Source organism: Halichoeres trimaculatus, unplaced genomic scaffold, assembly GCF_033239565.1.
Source record: "Halichoeres trimaculatus isolate MK-OKI-2021-1 unplaced genomic scaffold, fHalTri1.1 fHalTri1_scaffold_12, whole genome shotgun sequence".
In the NCBI taxonomy this organism is placed as follows: domain Eukaryota; kingdom Metazoa; phylum Chordata; class Actinopteri; order Labriformes; family Labridae; genus Halichoeres; species Halichoeres trimaculatus.
In genome coordinates, this window is record NW_027437190.1 from 5,170,067 (window position 1) to 5,192,459 (window position 22,393).

General features: G+C 40.3%; 1 protein-coding gene across 3 annotated transcripts in view; it reads right to left on the reverse strand.

Annotated features, from left to right (window-relative positions):
* vps13b (vacuolar protein sorting 13 homolog B) overlaps positions 1 to 22,393 on the reverse strand; it is a 411,975-nt gene that overhangs the window by 74,478 nt on the left and 315,104 nt on the right. For all 3 annotated transcript variants that reach the window (XM_074682783.1, XM_074682782.1, XM_074682784.1), the window contains 4 exons: positions 9,956 to 10,152; positions 6,931 to 7,112; positions 4,901 to 5,121; positions 4,660 to 4,791 (listed from right to left, as the gene is read on the reverse strand). In XM_074682783.1, the coding sequence (XP_074538884.1) occupies positions 4,660 to 4,791; positions 4,901 to 5,121; positions 6,931 to 7,112; positions 9,956 to 10,152 (732 nt within the window). The remainder of the gene's footprint in view (positions 1 to 4,659; positions 4,792 to 4,900; positions 5,122 to 6,930; positions 7,113 to 9,955; positions 10,153 to 22,393) is intronic.

Genomic DNA, 22,393 nt, shown 5'->3' on the forward strand with positions numbered 1-22,393 from the left:
TGCATCCAGTCCAGCTCTTCTACTGGTCCCTTGGTTTTGTGTTAGTCGAGGAATTTTATCCATGGTCTGCTGGTGTCCCTGCAGGCCACATCACCACTGGCCAGGCTTGACACCAGGAAAGAGAACAATCACTGAAACTATTACATGTTGGGATCCTGATGCTGAAGGGCAAAGCCTGCTGGGATTTTCAACTGCGGAGCAGACACTACTAGGCAGCTTTTTCCCAGGAGCAACAAGATCTTGTTTTTGAGAAAATCCCAAAAAGGTGAACACATTTTTCTGTCAACACAATGCTCTCTGAAGTGGACTGAATAGGAGCAGAGAAATTTGTACTTGACTACTCTGTAATTCTTCTATAATAACCTCTAACATAACCACATGTATCACATATCCATACCTGCCAATACTCCTGATTACTGCAGGAGTCTCCCGCTTTTAAAGCCGTTCTCTTGGTTAACTCCTGATTTGTAATTTCTCCCAATTTTCATGTTGATATCAATTGTACCCTCTGGATCCCATACCGGCTGGCAGAACAGAACACCACTTATTTTTAAATTAATGGTGTTTGCAAACCATTTATCCAATCCAACAACTGGAAAACTGGAGTAATCATCAGATTCTCAAGTTTCCGAGGGTACCTGAATATATCACAAGTGATGTCAGCAACTTGTCCAAACAGATCAGAGGACAGGATTTCATCAACAATTCTTTTGATTGTCGTTTCTTCTTTAAACACATGCATAAAATAAACCATTTACTTTCGTAAGTCTGTAAAAAACAAACAGAATTCACACTCCTGAACCATTGAGGTGTAAGGCGTCATATTGCAGTGAAAAATGAGACCACAGTGAGTCGAAAAAAAATTGTACATTCGTTCGCTTCTATTTTTCCCACGTTACTTTGGCTTGAGGGTACTTGAAATTGTGTTGTATATACTAATAACTTATTTTTCAAATTCTAAAAGGATAAAATCAGAAAAATCAAACTTCCATTTTTCGTCTTTCTAATAATTTAGAGCTTTTACACTTTCTTACACTGTATAAAAACATAACTGGGTCACATCAGCCTATGGCCGTAGTTGTCCTGTTAAGCGCAAGTGGGACCACATTTCCCCTGTCGAAGCTTTGCTGCACTGGCTCCCACTTGCTTTTACAACAGATTTTAAATTCTATTGTTTGTTTTTAAAAATCTTAATGGCCTTGCCCCTGAATACTTGACCAAACTTCTTTGTCCTCGTGTCCCTTCTCTTAAGACTCGTCTCTGCTCCCTGCCATTTAACCAAAGTTGACCGTACATCTGGCATAAATTAAATCTATTTTATTTTATTTTATTTTATTTTATTTTATTTTATTTTATTTTCATTTGCTCTGGTTTTACTTTGTATTGTATCCTGTTATTTGTGCTGCTCTTAATACGTACAGCCCTTTGGTCAACTTCGGTTGTTTTAAATGCGCTATATAAATAAAGTTTGCGCTGAGCTAAGTTGAATCTATTGAGGTTTGCAGAGAAAAAATGAGACCTAAGTGAGTCAAAATGTGAAAGAAGTAAAAAAACAACCTGAAAGCTTTATTGCAAGCTGCAGGCTGCTTCTGTAAAAACAGGGTTTTATCTGCTCCTCTGTCAGAATGAGAATTTTGCTTTGGGTGTATATTATCTACAAAGCAAATATCTAACCCTAACAGTGTACATTAAGCTCTGGCTTTGGACGAACAAATAAGCTGACTAATAATACTTGGCATGTCTGAGGACCACCATGGATACCAGCATGTTCAAAACATCTCAACAAAGCAGCAAAAGGACCGGTTATTACAGCAGTACAATAGTCCAAAGCTTTATTTATGGCTGAAATAAGCTGCAGAAATGGGGAACGTTCACCAGCTTGTGTTACATGATGCGTAATGAGGCAGAAGGTTAATTAAAATACATCATCCGACAGTGGGCCGAGAGCTTTTCATGAGTCATGACGTTGCTGGGTGAAAACAGAGCTATTAAAGTGCGAGCCAGAGGAATCATTTTATGGTTGATTTTCTGTACAGCTGGTTTAATTCTGTTTTCCACAGGTAAAATATCACAGCTGTTCCTACAGAAACATGAGCTATTATTTCTCTCGCCTGGCAAAGAGTCTGAGTGCATGTTAAACTATAAGAGCACCTCCAGTCTCCAGAGGCCAGTATATGAGTCAGCACAGGCACAGCTGAGCCGAGAAGAGCCCTGACAGGATAAATAAAATCTGTGTGTATGCACGTACGTGTGTGTGTGTGTGTATGAGACAAGTGGGTGGAGGACCAGGTCCTGATGAAGTCTTGGCAGGTGTCACCATTGAAATTTTACCATGTTTTCATGGGCATCACTTCACACACAAATATTCTGGCTACCAGAGGCAGCGTTGAGAGCTGAGAGCTGAGACATGATGAGGAACATGGAACTCAAGGCCCAAAAATAGACACACTATAACCCCTTAGTCAGAGTTTACAGTGAGCTAAAAAACAGTTCTCATGAAATACACTCCAGTGTGTTTAGCTCTGTTTTATTCAATCCTGAACTCAACAACCACTTGTTTCTTTAACTAGTAAGATATAAAAGTGATGAAGTTACCTGACCATATTTACCTGTGAATCAACCCCAGAACACCTTGAGCTTTTTAAAACATTTGTTCACAGTAAACTTTTCATAAAGGGAAGTCAGGATTGAGCAGCTTTAGCGCCCACTAAACGTGTGCAACTGAGCCAAAATGACATCATCCAATTCACCAAGCATACACAAAGGGTTAAATGCTCCACTAACTGAGTTACAGAGTAAATAGCGCCTCTATGTGATGGTGTTATCTGCACACATCTGTATGAGCCAATCCAGATTCATGGAGAGTAAAACCTCACGTTTTTAAATGAGCCTCATAACAATTAACAGATAAGTCCCTCATACTGGTGCTTACAGTCCTGCACTGTTAGACAGGAACATTGTCAGAGATCGTAACAACACTTCACCTCTGAATGAGCTAAAAAACATACCTGAACATAAAGACTGGTAATACTGCTTTGACATTACTGCTCTCTCAATAATCAGGAGTTAAATCAGTCAGGAGTGGCCTGAGGATCAAACATCACACATGAGAGTGTGTTTTTGTACTTTTCAACTTGAACAGAGTGGGGATGCTAACTCATCTCAGTCACATTTAGCAAACTGCACCAAGCTGCAGAGTTTCATGGGCGTTTCTGTGCTTGGGTAGGGGAGAACAGGGTTAGTTGTCACATGAGCTGGTTGTCACACTCATTGGATCTTGCCACCAGAGGGCGCTGTCTCTCAAACTGTGGTATGGTTTTACAGAATTAGGATCAAAGCTCACCTACGTGGTCGTCTCTGGAGTAAGACAGCGGAACTTGAGTTGAGAGGATTTTTTGTGTTTTCATGTCAAATTGTAAATATTCAGCTCTCAGTGTGTTTTCCTTCGGGACTTTTACACAATGGGTTTAAAACAAAACATCTGTTACCATCAAAAGTGCTAAGTTAAAGCCACAATTTAGATTGTTATTAGGTAGCTAACCAGTTTTTGGCCTTGATGCTAGCAAGAAATTCCAGTTGGGGTTGGCTGTCACTAGGGATGGGTACCAAATTAGGTACTTTTGTGGGCACCACTTCGCGTAAAATTTAAAGATACCATGTTAAGGTACCTAAACCTATCCTTGTGACTGTGAGAGAGTGGAAAAGTAGGGTGTTTTCTATGCTGGACATGAACACAGCATTCCAAGGTTAAATATTGAATAATAAATATATTAAATAAAAAAAAAATAGATTTTATTATCAAACAAATTTATATATATTTTTTTACCACATAAACACCAAAAAAGTACCAAAAATCAGTACTGTTGAGTACCGATTGCCAGGTACCAGGCATTGGTACCGTTGGTTTCAAATGTGAAAGGTACCCATCCATGGTGGCAGATATATATGTATATGTTATATACAGTAGGCTGGTCTAGAGATGTGTTTCCAGTTCATGTTCCTTGCTCATTTTGTGTTAAGATGCATTAAGTTATGTGCTTTTCATCTTTTTAACATAATTAAACTTTCAAATTTAGCTCTGCCTTCTTTCCCTCTTTGATAGATTTTTCCCATTTAAACAACATTGCGACAAACAACCCTAAACTGTGTGACAGCCATCCCTGTGATGTTGTTGATGTTGTCTTTGATTGTTAATTACCTCTTTCTTACAATGAGTTGGAAAATGAGAGGGATACACATTTTCAAGCCAACACCTTAAGCTCAAATTTAAGGTGGGAATGACCACTAAAAGATGTTTTGGTGAAAAGTGTGACAGCTAACCCCGCTCTCCCCTACTAAAACTGTGGTCAGAGCAGTTTGTGTTGAGGTATGATGCAAAATTCTTGGAGCTATTAGAGGCTGTAATCCATTTTAAGTTAATTCCTGTCCCAGCATTTAGCTTCTTCTAACTGCTGATGTTCAGGAAATTGAATAAAAGGAAAGAAAATTACAAAACTGTTGGAATACCAAACAGACAGCATCTCCCCAGAAACACATTCACATCTAGTGTAATCACTACGGCTGATTTTTCACTAATTTTCATTTAACATTCTCTATTTTTTTGGCTGTTTCACTTCTTTTGGGTGTACAACATAGTTTTTGTCATAAGGGCTGGATTACCTGTTTCCAGCTCTGCAGGGCAGTGTCCATGGTGTGGATGGTGTACTGGCTGATGTTCAGAAAAACTGGATCCACAAACACGTTGACATCCAGCGTGGTGTTCTGTGGGCAGCAGGTGGCAGCAGCTTGGCCCTGAAACAAAAAAAGAAACTCAACTCTAAACCGACTGGTTTTCACATTTCATCATTCAAAATGAAAAGCTCAGACAGAAATGAAAAACATTTAGACAGGTGAGCTTTACCTGCACAACACAAGGCTGCAGAAGCTGAAGGCGCGTCAGGTTTCGGTACTCCAGCAACTTGCAGTCCAGCTGTGTGGAAAAGTTGAATTCCCGACAGTGACGCGGTCCGTTGCTCCACTGGCGCAGGAAAACACACGGCTCCAGAGCACCAACGACCATGAACTCCTGCTCCTGTGGTAACTTCCTGTCTGGCAGGAAAGGACGAAGTTGTCCAGCTGGGACTGGAAGAGTGAGACACAGCACCCGTAGGTGGTGAACTAACTGTGAGACTCACAAAACTCATGAAAACAACTTTTTTTTTTCTTTTGAATCGAAAAGAAAAAAAACATCCAGTCTGGAGAGAGGGTTAGCATCATTTTCAGAGCAGCTCCTTCACTGCTGACTGGGTAAACCTTGCTTTAGTTTTTGCTTCAGTCCTGTGCTTTAATGTCAAAGATCTTTAATGTTGCATACATGTCATATTAGAAATTTATGCTGCTTCAGACAGCAAAAATAATGCAAAATAAATAAACAATTAATTATAAATATTAAGGAAAACAAATCTTTGTATTATTAGCACCATGTCTGACGCAATTCCTTATTTCTCAAAAGTGTTAAGAAGCTTCAGTGTTTCACCAATAGGCTAAATGGTGCAGATATAAGCCAGTCAACACCCTCAGACCTTTAAGTGGTGTTATTTTGCCAGGGCATGTAGATTTTTTTGTTCTAAGGAAAAAAAATGATGTTCCTGCCTTAACTCAAGCATTTCTGGCATCAAAGAATCCCTAAAAACTACAGATGAGTGAGAAGGTTGTCTGGAGGTGTGACAGTCCTGTGGACCTTAAACTTCTGGACAATACGATAAACTGTAGTCACAGGAACATGAAGCTGTTTGGAGAGGGTCTTATAGACTTTACCTTAGTTAAAGAAAAAGGCAGGTAAAAAGGTAAATGTAGTTTTGAGGCCCAGGTTCCACTGCTTAATTTGATGTAACATCACTGCATCATTATTTTTTCTCTTCTTTTTGGATTGGTGCATTATTTCCCGCTGTGTTTTCCGAGTGACGTCCACACTATAATATAAGACATATAGAGGCCAAAGAATCACTAACACAAAAAGCGCTTCACTAAATGAGAGTTGTAAAATTTTCAGAAAATTGCCACACACTGTTTTATTTGGATGTATCAGTCACCATTAGTGATAGGCCAATAGAATAACTGTTTATACATGAGAAAATTGAAATGACACAGACAGTGCCAAACTGTGATTAAATGGCTATTTTAGAGACCTTGTCTGAACTCTTAGGACTAAAACCTCTTGAAATGTGTTCTACTTCACGTTATCAGAGTCAAAATTTGCAGAGATAATGTTCATATGTTTTACAAAGGTCTGATAAAGGTTTAGAGCTGCAGCTGCATCATTTTCAGAGCATCATTTATTCTGAAATATCCTTTTTTTTAAAGGTGAACCTTCATTTTTTTTTTAACTTTTGCTTGATACCATCTTTATTTACTCTACACCAGTGTCACATATATTCAAATTAACACATCTCTACAAATCCAATCAAGTGTTTTATTACTATGACACCAAAATAAGTCAAATAGACCTTGTGGTTGGAGAGATACGCCCATTCTATTATGAGTGTACATCTTTTGAGCTGAGACCTTAAAATTCAGATCAAGGTTTAGAGGGTTAATATTGTTAAATTATCAACAGTCTTCTTTAAGGGTACCATCATTTTGTCCAGGCCACTATCATTACTTTGCTTTTTGAAATCTTTCTATTGAACAGAAATTCTAAACTATGTCTAATTTCCATTCATTAATTTTCATAAAATTTGGTGTTTTTCATTCTTTTACCGAAGGGTACCAACTATTTTGTCCATGTGTGTATTTGGTCGATCAATATTTTTTTTTGAAAGTTCCAAAGGGGAAACAATAACCACAATGACCATCATCTAAGCCGCTGCATTGACCCTTTTCACACAGAGCAGGAGGAGGGCAGGATCAAACAGTCACAGATTTACATCAGTCATTTGGTGAGTATCTTACCTGTGCCCAGCTGCTCCAGGTGGTGGCAGAGGTGAACATCTAGCTGTGCTAGTTTCAGGGACACACCCAAGGAGGGCACAAACCAGGAAGCAAAGCAAGAGTCCACACGTGTGCAGGCCGCCAACGCCATGGGGGAAACAAGCTGTTCACACGGCAGCTGGGATCCACAGTCGCTGTCAGAGCTTGAGGAATGAAGACAGACGTATACAAATTATTTACTACTTCTGACTGACAAAAATGTTAAAATTAAAAAATTAAAAAATCTTAAAAAAAACTTTCTTAAAAAACTGAAATCTTATCAAGTGTTTTTGTCTTATTTTAAGTAAAAAAAATAGTCTTATTATACTTGATACGAGCCACATTCAACTGGTCAGTCCAGGAAAATGTCTTGTTTTAAGTTACTTAGAGACAAAATGAGGTCTGAATTGCTTGTAAAATGTGAAGAAAAATCTGCCAAAGGGATAAGAAAAAAATGCTGAAATATTTGTTTAAAACTAGAATAATGCCTTAGTACAAATAACTTTTTTCTTGTTCCATTGGCAAATTTTTAAAAACTTTTTACACACTGCAAAAAACTGAAATCTTATCAAGTGTTTTTGTTGTGTTTTAAGTCAAAATGTCTTGTTAGACTTAACATGAGACACATTCAACTGGTCAGTCCGGGAAAATGTATCAGTTCATGCAATTTAAAGACAAAAATGAGGTCTGAATTCCTTGTAACAAGTAAAGGAAAGTTGGCCAAAGGAAGAAGAAAAAATAGCTCAAAAATTTGCTTACAATTAAAAAAAAGTGTTTATACAAGTAACTTTTCTCTTGTTCCAGTAGCAGATTTTTTAAACTTGTTACAACCATTTCAGAGCTCATTTTTGTCTTCAAGTAACTTGAAACAAGACATGTTTCTGGACTGGTCAGGTGAGTGTGGCTCATATCAAGTCTAAAAACACGTTTCTACTGAAACTAAGACAAAAACACTTGATAAGATTTCAGTTTTCAGGAAGAAACAGCCATAAATTAATAGGAACCCAAAAATGTATTTTCTGTGGGTTGTTAATAGTAACTGTTGATACTGGTCTCCTTCTCAGCGAGTCATAAATGAACTGATCATCTTAGGATCACTCAGAAACTGCTGTTCAATCATAACAGCAGTTAATGTTTCTTCACCTGCAGTGACTTGATCTCACCTGTCAAAATCCTCCTGTGGTCACTGAGGTATTTGTAGCTAAAATACAGTTAAAATGTTTGTTTTCCGAGGCATAAATTAAAAAAAAAAACAGTGATCGGTGTAAATGCTTCTATCTTTTATTTTTCTCTTTTACTAAAATATAATAACAAGTAATGAAATGATGCAAAAAACAAAATTAAACAGCGAAGATGGTCAAAAACTATGTGTCTCTCCAGCCACACACACCTGCCCTTATTGCATCTTTCTCTGCCTTATGGACACAAACAGCACATATGAGCACACATGTCACCTGCTGTTGCAGTCTGTTACAAAAGGGTAAAGTTTGGGAGACTCACACAAACAAAAACCAAAATACAACAAATAGCTTTAACATCACCTTTGTTCTTCCTTTTCCACGTCCTTAAAGTGTAATTTAACAAACATCATATTTAATTTCACGTTCTTTGATACCTACCCCTTGATTTATGTATTGTTGTTTTTCTAATGTGTCAAACGTATCAAGCCATCAGATGTAAACAATTCTCTCAACAGAAACTGAGCCTGAGATAAAAGTTGCAAACATTTTAACAATGAAAAAAGTAAAAAAAAGAGACTTGTAATGTTCAGAGTCTCCTCGCTGTCTGAGGGTCTGAGTTAAGGTGCGTTGATACTGCCACAGTCTCCAGGAGAAGCCCTCTGTGGTTATTAACATCATGTCATAGATGATGATGCTGAATGGAAAGTAATTGAAGTGAATGACCAGTTGCTCTGTAATTTGTTGCTACAATGGTCCACCATAAAAACTCCGGCAGGAAACTCTGGAGACCTGAAAAGCCTGGTGCAGCAGAGTGCTCCTTAAAAAGATAAGCATCATATGTTGACAATTTTCATTACTTCCAGTTGGCAGGGAGGCCAAGTTATTTTTCTGCTGGAAACTGAAGCAGGGCAGATGAAACGAGCGAGTGCGGAGCAGGGAATCAGATTTGATGAAAATAGACAAATAATTTAAACATAAAGGAAACGTAGTGTTTGCAGTGTGATTGTAATGAAACACAGATGTTTATTTTTCTTTACACTGTATCTGGTACTGCAGGCTTTTTTTTCTCCTCTAACATGTTTTCTTATTCCTCCCTTCCTGCTCCTCTGGAGCTCTCTTAGCCACACAGAATGTGGGCTTGGCAAATCCCTTCCCCTGAACGTCCCTGTAGTCCTGAGAGGAAGTAAAAAAAGGGAGGTGGATAAAATGCCAAGCTCTAATGGAATAAGAAAAAGACAGAAATTTAAAATGTGATTATGAGGACATGATATGACGCTGTGTGGTAACATGAAGAAGAGAAAGTGTGTGCTCTCTGAGGTGTTTCAGCACTCGCCAGGCCTCGTCCACGCCAAACCGTCCCATCTCAAATCAACCAAACCCAACCCGGTCCAACCCAGGCCTCGAAAGTCCAGAGCCAACCCAAAGGGGGCTTTATTCGACTTGCTTCCCGTGAGCTTCCCCTCGATTAGATACACTCAAGGTAAGCAGGAAGGAATCCGGATGGGCCCTGACAAGCACTTGGTGTGCTGGGAAATCTCATTAGGCCGATCTGAACGCCTTCCAAGCCCGCTCCCTGCTTCTGCACACCAGATGTGGGGTGAGGGACACATTGCGAGCCCTTTGTGCTGCCGGCCTAGGTGCTCCCTCTTTCCTTCTCTCCTTTCCTGCTTTTCCTCACAGTGGACGGCACACATCCACACACATGTAGATTCAGACACACACACACGCTCTCTTAGGTATGATTTTGGATGTTCAGGCACAGAAGCAGCACATGCTCCTCCAGGCACAGCGACACAGGAGAAATAAAAGAAAGAGCGTCCTCTCACCTCTGCTCATCGCCTCCTTCTCCGTTGTTATTGAGAACGATCCTCCACAGGTCGGAGGCGACCAGCTCCTTCTGCTGGTTGGTGAGGCTGAGACTGGGCAGCTGCAGCTGGCACGCACTGCTCTCTGAAAGCCTGAACTCCCGGTATGGAACAAAGGCCTGCTGGAGCTCATCCCAGTACTCTAGACTGCAGGGGACCTGAGGAGAAAGACATAAAACGACACACTTCATGTAGGTTAATCTATGCCCATCACCACAGATACCTGCCCTCCTCAGTGGACAGACGAACACTGCATGAACTGGCTTCAAACTGACACACATCATAGAGAACGTCTGTTTAACATAATGCTGATGCTACTACTACTTGATGTCATCAGAGCTGTTGTCTGGGAGCGTGTTAATCTACAGATTCTCTAGAAATGAGGCTGATGCATTGTAGTGGGGATTCAACAAATATCAAACTTGCAGAGAAAAGGGACAAGTGAACACGTCATTGTCAAAGCACTGATGACAGGTTAAAACCAAACACTAAGGTACAATAAAAATCATCCATTGGTATCATCTGAATGAGATGTGCTTATTTTTGAGCACAACAAGCTATTTAAACATAATTTAGATTTTAGAATATCAAATTTATTCCCACTATGACATGATGTCGGGTCAAGTTTGAAGGAAGTAACTGTACAGTCACACCAGGGGCGGCGTCAATGGTGGGCCCAACAGTCCCAGGCCCACCTCAAACTTTCTTTGAATTTTTTTTTTTTTTCTATTTAATAGTTTTGAAAAGAAATTTTATAAAACTGTCACTTAACGCTTGTTTGTCATTTTTAGATGCCCTGTTTTTACAAAATCAGTCAAGTTTGGTAATAATCTTTCAGCCTGTAGGTCAAAAAGCTATGACTCATTCAGCCTCATGTTATACCAGTAGGGCTAGAGAATGATTTTGGGAAAGACTGTAGATTATTGTCTTTTATTTATCTGTGGTTAATAATGCTGCTCTTAAAATACATATAGAATACAGTTGAGGTAGGGCAGCCCATTGGTGTGTTAGAGCGCCACTCTTTGGCTGATACCAATGAGAGCCATTGCTGTCTGATGCAATTGTAATAAGAATTTTACCAAATATAAAAGGATAAAAGCAACCAAATCTACTTTTAAACATACACAGTAACAGTACTATATCTTTATCTATATATTAATAGTTTTTTACTAACTTTTGTAATTTAAGGCCCACCTGTCCCTGAGTCACACTGGATTATAAGTCACCTTTATTTAGAAATGTATTTAACATAATTCAAGAACAGACGTTTAATCTAAAATGAAAAAATATTCAACAGCCAACAGAACAGGCTGAATTAGTGTCCCATATGTTAGTGTAACACATCAACAGCTGTTCAACCAAACATGGAAAAGCAGAGCTGGGCTGCACCGTTCCATTTTGCACTGTTATGGTCCACATCCTGAGTCTGAAGCAGACCTAGTGTGCAAGTTACAGGGGTCTGGGAGGGTCTGAGACCCCTTAACTGACCCCTTGAAAGCCTAAACTGCTAAAAAAAAAAAAAATGGGGGTCTCTTTAAAAGTATATTTTGCTATACAGCACTTGGGTGGGTTTATATGTTCAGGTCATGCCTGTGTGAGTGCACCCCCATGACGGGATGCACGAGCGTTCTGTTTGGTGCCAGAGCAGAATAAGTCCTGTAGCTGTGTGCATGATCATTCATAGTTCTCCTTTGCTCCCTGTACCACACTCAACAAAGTTCTGCCCTGATGAATACACACTCACACAAACATGAGTACACACACACACATAGAGATGAGCACACTCTGTGTGGCGGGCAGAGAGTCAGGAAAAATAATGTCACAACCCCCAAGACTCAGAATCAGAACATGAGTATTGGAGCAAGTATGGAGCAGAGTGTGATGCAGTCTTGGTTGAGCACTGAGCGGTGATAGGCAGAGCAGCATGTTGGAACTTTGCCAAGGGAGTCACAAATGTGGGCACTTTTGGGAGCAAGGAGCGGAAATTCTCGGAGCTCCACTTTGCTCACATGCTCTGGTAGACGAAAATGTTTACTCTTTATTTCATGTCATTCAGTGAGGCTGAACTTCAAAAAACATGTTAAATTATATACATTTCAATACAAAAGTCGCACCTGACTATAAGTCACAGGACCAGCCAAACTATGAAAAAAAGTGTGACTTACAGTCTGGAAAACACACTTGTAAAGAAGATGGCTGAAGATGTTAAATACTTCTTATAATACGTCAGTCCTTAGCATAAAATTCAAAGTTTTCAGCTACGACAGTGTTTTGCAAATAATCAAGTAAATACTCAACTCAGTGGAGAAAGAGATTTTCATGGTTCCTGTTCACATCAACCTTGAATTACACTGATTTCACACAAACAAATGTTTGGACTTTCATAAAGTTGGATCAGACACTGCACATCACCACAACAACACTTCATGGATACAAATAAAAACAAGGTAACTATGTACTCCACCATGACCTCAAGCTCTGCAGAGCAGGAGCTGCTTCTACACTGAATAACAATCATGTTATGAGTCAGACTGGTAGGACTCCTCTTTCTCCCCTCCTCAGATAAATTAGCATAAATGTGTCTGGTGAGTCAGTGTGAACTAAACCAGGTTCTCAGTTCCCCCTGACCACCTGCACGGCTCAGCTACTGATGGATCGGTGGTGACACACCTGCAGGCTGCCACAGAGTGAAAGGTGACTTTTATTATGTGCATACAGTAATGCTGAAATAATCCACTCATATGCAAGACAAACAAAAGTTGTAGAGTTTAAAACAAGCTGTTAGGAATACACGAGAGAAGCTCTGTGTTCATGAAACACATACATGCGTCCATGAATTGAAATGAGTGTGGATTTACAGTCCTGCGTGGAATGCATGAGGTCATTGTAACTTACATCATGCACGAAAAGCCGCACACCACCTTCCTGGAATCAACTCCTCATAATTGTATCTGACAAAGTGGTGCGACCGCCGTGCCGAGCCACATAAGCGGAAACTCAATGAGCGTCCACGGAGAGTTCTCAGATCCGCGTTGCTAAAACACAGAGTGTGTTTTTTTTTTAAACCTCACCTGTGATATTCTATACATGTGACGGCATTGAGAAATGAAAACGTGAGGTGCGTATATGCTACAGTGAAACACATTTGCATGGTTGAATTTGCGTCATGCTCCCTTTGACTCCCGGCCCTGGTTTGGCAGCAGAGCAGAGATGAAAATGATAACCGTTTCAAAATAGCAGATGATGGAAACAGTGAGAAAAAAAAAAGGTGAAATCATTTCTGGCCATTTTGTGGTGGAGCTCAGGCTGTGCCTTTAGGGAGTAGGAGGTACGTATGTATACGTCAGATTGATTGTGTATATATGTTCAAGAGAGAGACTATGTATAATTGTGCATATGAAAGACAATATGAGTGTATACATCTATGTATACACAGGTGTGTGTGTGTATGTGAGTGCAGTCTGGGCTGTGTCAGTTTCCGCTGCCTGATTGTGTGTGTACCTTATCTGATAAACAACATGTAACCCTGCATTGCTGACATTCTCGGGGCTGGATGGGTCTAATTTGGAATTTTTTTTCAAGGCCAAGATAAAGAAAGCTCAGCAGCTCAGCAAGTTGCACCTAAACCTCGATCACTGCTTACTTTCAAATATGTTTCTGCGACTGACGACACACAGGGCTCCTCTGTCGTCCAGTGTGTATTTCCCTGCTGACTCCCTGTGCATCATCAGAAAGAGCACAAGTTGATGTGGAGACGGTTCAGGGCCTGTGCTGCTCAGGTGTCAGTCTAACTTTAGTCCTACATCCTGAAAAAACACATTAAGGGTACCTGAGTTGCTGCAGCTTTCTCTTCCTTGTCCCATTTTTCTAATATTTTCTTTTCTTTTTCACCATCTTTGTATTGTAAGTCTGTAATTCCTTATTACATTTGCAGTGATGTTTTTGCTATTTTAGTTCATGTGTTTATCCAGAGATCCTACATGTAACCATAGTCTTATTAGCCCTGTTTCCACCAGGCAGTAGGTTCAGATCAGTTCAGCTTGGTACGGGTTATTCCAGTTTAACCCGATCCTGTTTGCGTGACCACAGCCAACTGTGCCACCTTGTGGCAGGCAGCGTGTAAGCCAGATGCCGATAGCTGCATCAGTTGAATAATAGTGTGATGCCATAGCAGCGCAACGCAGTGTGCCCCGCCAATAAATCCAACCAAGAAGAAAAACGCGACACAGTAAACAAAGAGCAATGATGGGAGGCATTCAGCACTTTGTCTTCTTTGCGATTGTCATGTGGCTTTTTGATACAAAGAACAATCAAGCTTTGCTTCAGAAGGCCGTGTGATGCTAGATAAATAAATAAAGCAATTGCTATCGCAAGTGATGATTCTTTCAACCAATCAATTGGTTGGATTAGTTCAGTCTGGCACCCCTACGGAAGGGGTGTCCCACAAAGTGGGACGTCTTATCTTGGGTTATTTGGGGATATGTCTCGGGGTTATTGTTTACATATGAGATCAGCTGATAGCAGCCTGTAGCATGTTGATGCTAACAGGTGCCAGGACTGATGTTTCCCTTTAAGCTGATAAGAGGGTGGCAAGGATGAGGTGCTGGTGCTACGGTGTGAGAAGAGATGACATCGACCTGTTCTTCCATTCATGATGATGGGGAATTCAAGATCTATCTCCAATTAGATGTACAAGCTAGCTGTGCTAACCCAGCACCAGAGGGGAATACATGCAGAGTAGCATCATGCTAGTCACAGAGACATAGCTAATGGAGCTAACACCAGACACAAACGCAACATTGGAAGGATTTCACCTGCTGATGGTGGAGAGGACAAAGAAAGGCAAGAACATACTGGTGAGTCCTGGACCCTGTGGAGGTGGAAGCTCATTGTTCAAGCTGTCGTCTCTGATGGACATTTTTTTTCCATTTTACACATATCATACTATTCCATTTAAATATTCTTTATTTTTTTTCACACCATACACTTTAGTATACTTAATTGTTTTGCTGCTGCGACACTGAATTTCTCCTCTAGGTTAATAAAGTACATTGCACAGTGTTATAAGGGTATAAAGAAGAGATATTAATAACAGAGCAGATGTGGCTAAAGGTTGCTGGTTCATCTCAGGCTGAATGATTTCAGGCTTCAGGGCCATGGTGGCAGCATAAAGCCTCGCTGCTGAACAAAACACTTTCCCACAGTGCCATGCATGGATGCAGCAGCAGGAAAGCAGATGGTGTGATGTCTGTCAGTCAGGGTTCTTTGGGCTGCCACCCAAACAGCGCCTCAGTGATCACATTTATACATTTGCATATTGAGAAAAGTCTGTGCCGTTAAGAGGTAAATGTGACTGAAAGCAGAATGTGTTACGTTTGTTTGACTTCTCCCTCCACAGTGGGACTCAAGCAGCAGCTCACAACCTGAATCTCAGCTCTGCTTCTCTGAGCTGGGGTCACGCTTAATCGCAGCTCCTGTGTTTACTCACTGTTTCTCAGAGCCTGAGAAAGGGACAGAGTAAGAGAAGGACTAACGAGACAGATGGAAATAACTCTGAGGACACCTGCTTATGATTCAAAGAGCTGGACCACACATCGGTGAGGAGCGAGGAATGAGTCACTTTCTCTCCCTTCATCACTTTTGCCTGCTGCAGGTGGGAACCTGTTAATGCACAGTGAGAGGTCTGATTTTTCTTTGCCCCCAGGATCCTCATATCGCCTCCCCTTTGCTGCATGTAGAACAGCACAGAGAGCTATTTGACTTTGAGTAATGAAAAGAGGTTTGAATTCCCTCTCCGAGATACTGGAACCATTTGGGAAACCACAACTATGTAAATGCAGGAAATCTTGATTTTATAAAATGTTAATACGATCTGCTCCGGGGACAAGCGAGCGAATGGCTCAGAGCATGAACTCACCCTCCCTGAATTCACCTCCATCTATACAACAACAACAACACAAAACGAGGGAAGAAGAGGAATGAGGAGAGGAGGGATTGGATGAGGAGAAGGTGAAAATGTGAAGACACTCTTTTGTTTTTGTGCACCCCATGTAAGCCTCCCTCCTGCACCTGCCGACAAACAGCTATTTCTCAAACACACTCCTGCCTTTCTGACGGAGTGACACGACAGCCTAGATATCATTCTGCTGTCCGCCTTTTCCCTTTTTCCTCTGTGCCTCTCACTTTCCATCCCTCAAAATCTGCAAGCTTCTATCTCCATGTGGCTGCGCGGTAATATTAGAGGCCTGAGAAATCAGGGCGCCTTCTTTCTCTTCCCTCTGCTCTTGTCCTCATGAAGTGCATCGAAAATGTCTTCTCGAACCAAATTAAGCCATGAAATGCGTTTAGATGTTTGTTTCCTGATCTCTGTGGCTGGAAAATAAAACATTGATAATTCTGGCATCTGATGTTTTAGAGGGCCCTAACTGAAATGAGTGACGTTAGCATACCCTGTGAATTTGGTTGTGTACAAGTCCTGTTTGATTAACTCAAACTAACTAGGGGTTGGAATTGTTTATGAAAAAAATCACAAGCTACGGGGCATGTGTGCTTCATTCAGTTTATGTTTTTCTTTTCTCTTCATTTTAATACTCAATTTGAAGCGAGCATGTAGCTCCAATCATACGCATGCTCAACTCGAGGTGAAGGCGTACGGAAGGACACTTTGTGGGAAGCCGTGTGCGTTGTTTACATGACAAGCAGAGCCACAGTTAGAAGGTGTACCTGTGGCATTGTGGCGTTAATTTATTGTTGCTAGGCGCCGCCCTGTTGGTTGTAACTGCCCGTCGCAGCAGCACTCTCTTCTTTGTCCATTTCTTGTGATCTTTCATCTGTTTTTATCATTTTTGTATTTGGAGTGGATCATTTCTTTGTGTTGCTCATTTTTTGGCCATGGACACCAAACTGGTTTTGTCTTCAGGGATATATTTACTAATTTTGATCCCCTGTTTGTCTGGAGATCCTACATGTAACCATGACCGCTTTGTTAACATGTGGGATCTGCTGTTAGCAGCCTTTAGCATGTCAGTGCTAACTGGTGCAAGGCCTGATGTTTACCCACAAGGTGAGGAGAAGGAGGTGAGGATGACGAACTGGTTCTCAGGTGTGAGCTAAGAAGTGACGACATGGACCTGTCCTTCCATCCATCATTATTGGGAATATAAGATGGACGAGCTAGCTGTGCTAACCCAGCAAGACGGAATACCAGAAAGCAGAGTAGCATCATGCTATTCACAGACATGGCTAACAGAGCTAACATCAGACACCAATGCCACGTTTGAAGAGTTTCACCTGCTGTGAACAGACAGGATCCAGGAGACAGAGACTGAACAGACTGCTGAAGAAGCTCAGTCCTGGACCCTGTGGAGGTGGAGGCTGTTTTCTTGATTGCTGCTGTGACTCCTGAATTTTCCCTCAGGAATAAAGTATTTTCACTGATATGGGGTTGTAAGATGTTGAAGGCTGAGGAAAGTCTGAAACAGGAGCCTGGCAGAGGTGTGGGGAAGCTCCAGGTGTTTGTGGATAGTGTCGATGATGAAGGCTTCAGCATCATCGACACCACATGACCACACGTCTGCTACCAGAAAAACCTGCTACCGTCCATGTCAGGGGGTGGAGGTTGAAGGCACAGTGCAGCAGAGTTTACAGACTCTCTCCTGACATGTCACCAGCTCATGGCTTGTAAATGGATTTCTTTGTGTGTGAGCGGCATTTCTGTGAACAGGGAGCTGTCTTCATTTATCCATCTGTCATGGACAGTGAAGGTGCTCTCACTGGATTCAGAGTTTGATTTGATTAAACGCTGACTCACCATGACCCAGAGGACCTACACTGACATGCAGCTTCTTAAATACTCTGTCTTTGTGTCTGAACGCTGCAGCCAGAAGACCTCAACCAGCTGCTTCCCCACATGAAATGCTTTCAGAAAGTCTTTTCATCACTCTCCCCGTTGAAGTCTCATCACCTGATCTCTTTTAACAGACTCGTCAAAAGAGACAGCACCATGCCAGATAACATGAGGAGGGAAAGATGTGGAAACCATATGTTCACAGACCACTGCTGCACATCTCCCTCTGTGTTCCTCCCTTACTGTCTCTGATACACACACATATTTATACCTGCAGTCACAGGCATCATCTAAAGGGACAGAGCCACTGCAGAAAGCACAGCTGTAGATAAAACCCATACATCAAGCTATCATCACTCTTAATCTCTAAACAAACAGTACTAGTATATGTTGTTATATGAATGTTAAAAACCCATTACTGACAAAATTTGTCTGACAACTAAGATCAGGTTTATTGTGGAAATTAATAAAACCACAAAAAATGTCACTCCAACAAAAGTTTTCAAATTTTTCCAAACACTCCATTTTTCTAAATACAACAAAGTTTGAAAAGAGCTTTCTTTGGGAAGTCCTTCAGTTTTGTAGATTCACAAACCAAAACTTAAACTGTGTTAGATGAGAACACTTAGCTGGATGGTGATGACAAGGTTTTTTGTTGTTTTGCCACACTGAAGTAAAAATTTTTTGTGGAAAAATTAACATTTATTTTAAGACTCGAGAGTGACAAATTTGAAAGATGCTGAAAAGCACGGATCAAGATTATTAACCCATACAGAACAAACTTTGTGTGAGGACATTAAACTTTTATTGCAACACAGTTATTTTATTTATTTTTTTAATTCATGTATTGTTCTTTCTTTCTCTGTCTTTTGTCCTTTTGTTTGTATTATTGTTGGTACTTATTGGGGCTGTGAGGAATTTCAAAGTGATGTTGAAAAAGTCTCTTCTAGATATATGCCTGATCGTAATCCACACTTTAAAATGAGATTATCAACACCAATCTAGGTTATTTCGAAATAATACTTCTTGCTATGATTTCTGTGATTAATTTTGTAGTGATGGTGGACACTGGAGCCTAACTGTTAGACAGAAAAAGGTCAGAAGAGCAGAAGAAAGAGAAACAGGAGAGAGATAGAGCACGAGCTAAAGGCTAAAACACAGAAACGAATCTGTGCTAATGTTGATTCCAACCCACAGTCAGCAGTTATTCTGCAGTGGTCTGTTTAAACTTGAGAGTCTATCAATAAAATGAAGAGTGAGGTTACGTTAGCTCTGATTGGTAGATGACTGGCAGGACATAACTAGGATTCACTAACGTCACATATTACAGACACATCTTACAGCATCAAGCTATCAGCTTTGCTACATATAGCCGGCTACTATGACATTTGGTACAAACTTGTTGTAACAACTCAAACCGTAGGGCTACGTAACTGTATTAATGAACTCTTTCGCTGCCATTGACGTCTATAGACGTCATTTCAACGTTGAACGTCGAACGCAGTCTTTAGACGTCAATTATGTTTGACGGCTGGCAGTATGAAGCTCTCTGCTCTGAAAACGGCTGGCAGTGAATGAGTTAATACCTCACCTTGTTGCATTGTATCTGGTAAAAAGTTGTTTTGAACAAAAGAAAATTTGTTCCCAAACAAATGCATGCCTCGCTAAAAGTCACATCTTCGCGACAGTGTGCAGAGACTCCGGGCCAGAAGGTGGCGAGGCTGTCAATTAAAACAGATCCTCCTTATAGCATCATTAACTTGTGGTGTTATAGGAAAAAACAACTGATATGGTGAAACGCTTTGTGCAAGTTGACTTTCAAGAAAAGTAAAAAGTTAATAAAGATAAACATAAAAATAAAGAAAAAACAAAATTACTTGAAAAAAGGGGGGAAATCGCTCCAAAGTTTTCAAATTCTCCAAACCATCCATTTTTTTGAGTCCATTTGGAAACCCTTCAGTGTAATGGATTCACAGCAAACCAAAAAAATGAACTATCAGATTAGTTCACTCAGCAGGACAATGATGATGTTAATGGTGGGGATGAGGTTTTGGTTGTTTTGCAACACTTCAGTGAAATTGAGCAGTGGTACAAACATAATGTAATATCAGTCAGAAAGCCGACATCTGCAGTCATCACTATGAAAACAGTGGGTTTACTGGAAATGAATATTAACTACAAGAGAAACGCCTCATTAGAATCCGCAGTATGAAACACGCAGGAGTATGATTCACACTCTGTTTTGATTTCAGACCATCACTGGCTCTTTGTTTCAGCAGCAGGTTAAGAATCTGTTCTCGTCCCAAGACGGGAGAAACAATCTGTGACCATCTGTCTTCATCCCTCTTCACCCTCCTTTCTCTCAACCTCTGTTCACTTCTCTTACTTCCCATCGCCTATCTGTCAATCTGCTCCCATTAACCATCCTCTACTGTAACTCAATACGGCCCAATCAGCTGGAGGCTTTAAAGTTCTGCTTATTACAGACTTTACAGCTGTGGAGCCTTACAGGGTAGCCAGACATCTGCAGCACTTCTCAATATCCTGTTTCTCCTGGGACAGCATGAACAGGCAGGAGAAATCTGGACCGTGGAGGTGAAATGACTGTGGGAGTCCAGGAAGAGTCTGACAAATGGATGCAAGATTTGTGAGATGAGAACTTCTTTGCTGCTATACACTTACCTCCCCATTCAAAGTCTTTCTGCATCTCCCTCCACAAGTCTGTACGTACAAGTTTGATAAGTTAGCATGATAAAAGATCTTTGGATGTGTCTGATTAAGTTTGAGGGGAATCCCAAACAGGATGGGAATGGTAGGTGATTGAAAGCTACATTCAACAACCACAGGCCATAGACTGAATCACTCAATAAATCACTTTTTATTCATATAGCCAAATCATAACTAACATTATCTCAGAACACTTTCCACAAACATTACCAGGTCTAGACCTTTTAATGGACACTGGACAGTATGGCTCTACCTTTTACCACTGTTGTGTTTTGAAGCCTAAATACCCTGTTAGAGGTGCCGCCATCGTGCAGCCAGAGTCTGCGCACAAAAGAACCTGAGTGAGGCCGAGTGACAAAAAAAGTTTTCTTTAATTCTTTCTAGAGTCTAATCTCTTCTCGGCTCTCCTTCCTGACATAGCTTAGTATTCCTGAAAAAAACTATGCAAGAACAGCAGCTGTCAATCATTGTTGAACATGCCGTAAAACCCTGTTTTTTTTTTTTTTTTTTTTTTTTTTTTTTTTACCTATAATAACTATGAAAACTCTTCAGGAAAAAGGAGGACTTGAATACAAGACAGCCAAATAATATCTTTATATCACAGCATACGGATGTAGAAACCATTTCTACCAGGTGCTTTTATTTTTTTTAAATTTGACTACAGCCCATCTGGAATGACTGGGGAGACCGACTTTTTGACCTATACTGCAGCCAGACACCAGGGGAGCAGTTTTTGCCTGGTACCCGGCAATCGGTATCGATACTTACTTTTTTGTCTTAATGTGTTAAAAAATCTAAATTTGATGATAATAAAATCTCAACTTTTTTTTAATCTAACATATTTATCCTTCAATATATAACATTGCAATGCTGCATTCATGTCCAGCATGGAAAATCCCCTACTCTTCTAGTTCCTCACAGTCACAAGGATGCGTTCAGGTACCTAAACATGGTACCATTTGATTTTATGTGAATCGGTACGCTGTATTTTTGAATGAATTTGGTCGGTACCTATAAAAGTACCTAATTCAGTACTCATCCCTAGTGTCAGGGGGGAAATATATATATATATATATATATATATATATATATATATATATATATATATTTATATAAATATATAAATATATATATATATATTTTTGCCTTTGTATAAAAGAAACTATGGGTAGATTGTGACATTTTAGTTATTTTATCAATCATATTGGTGGCACTTTATAATATGGCCCGGGTCTTGTAGTGTAGTTTCCTCAACTGGGGTAACTCTCACACATATACCATGACATTTTGCGGCATCTATTGAGTAGTTAAACTTGCATCTTACAGTGTAAGTCTTGGAGTCTTACAGTGTAGTTTCCCGTGTCTTACCATGATCTTAACTAAGTACCCCATAGATACCGCAAAATGTCATGGTACATGTGTGAGAGTTTCCCCCAACAGTAAAGGAAACTACACATTAAGACACAGAAAACTACACTGTAAGACAACAGCACTTGCACGTTACGATAAGTGTAACTACTACACAGGTTCCAGGAAATGACGTATACATTTGGGAAGGTTATCCTAAAAGTTGAGGAAACTACCCTGTAAGACCCGGGCTGTATTATAAAGTGCTACCATCATATCATAGCAAAATCACTGTATTTGATTTTCAATCTTACACCAAAAGTTATATTGTTTATCAAAAATAAATCTGGAATTTTTACAACCAATGGAAAAAACACAATTTGCAGAGGTAAACACCTCTTTAGGACTAGAAGTGGGAAGATATACTGGTGTTTTTGTCTCATCTCTTCACTTCTATTTCACCGACCGTCTAACGTTAG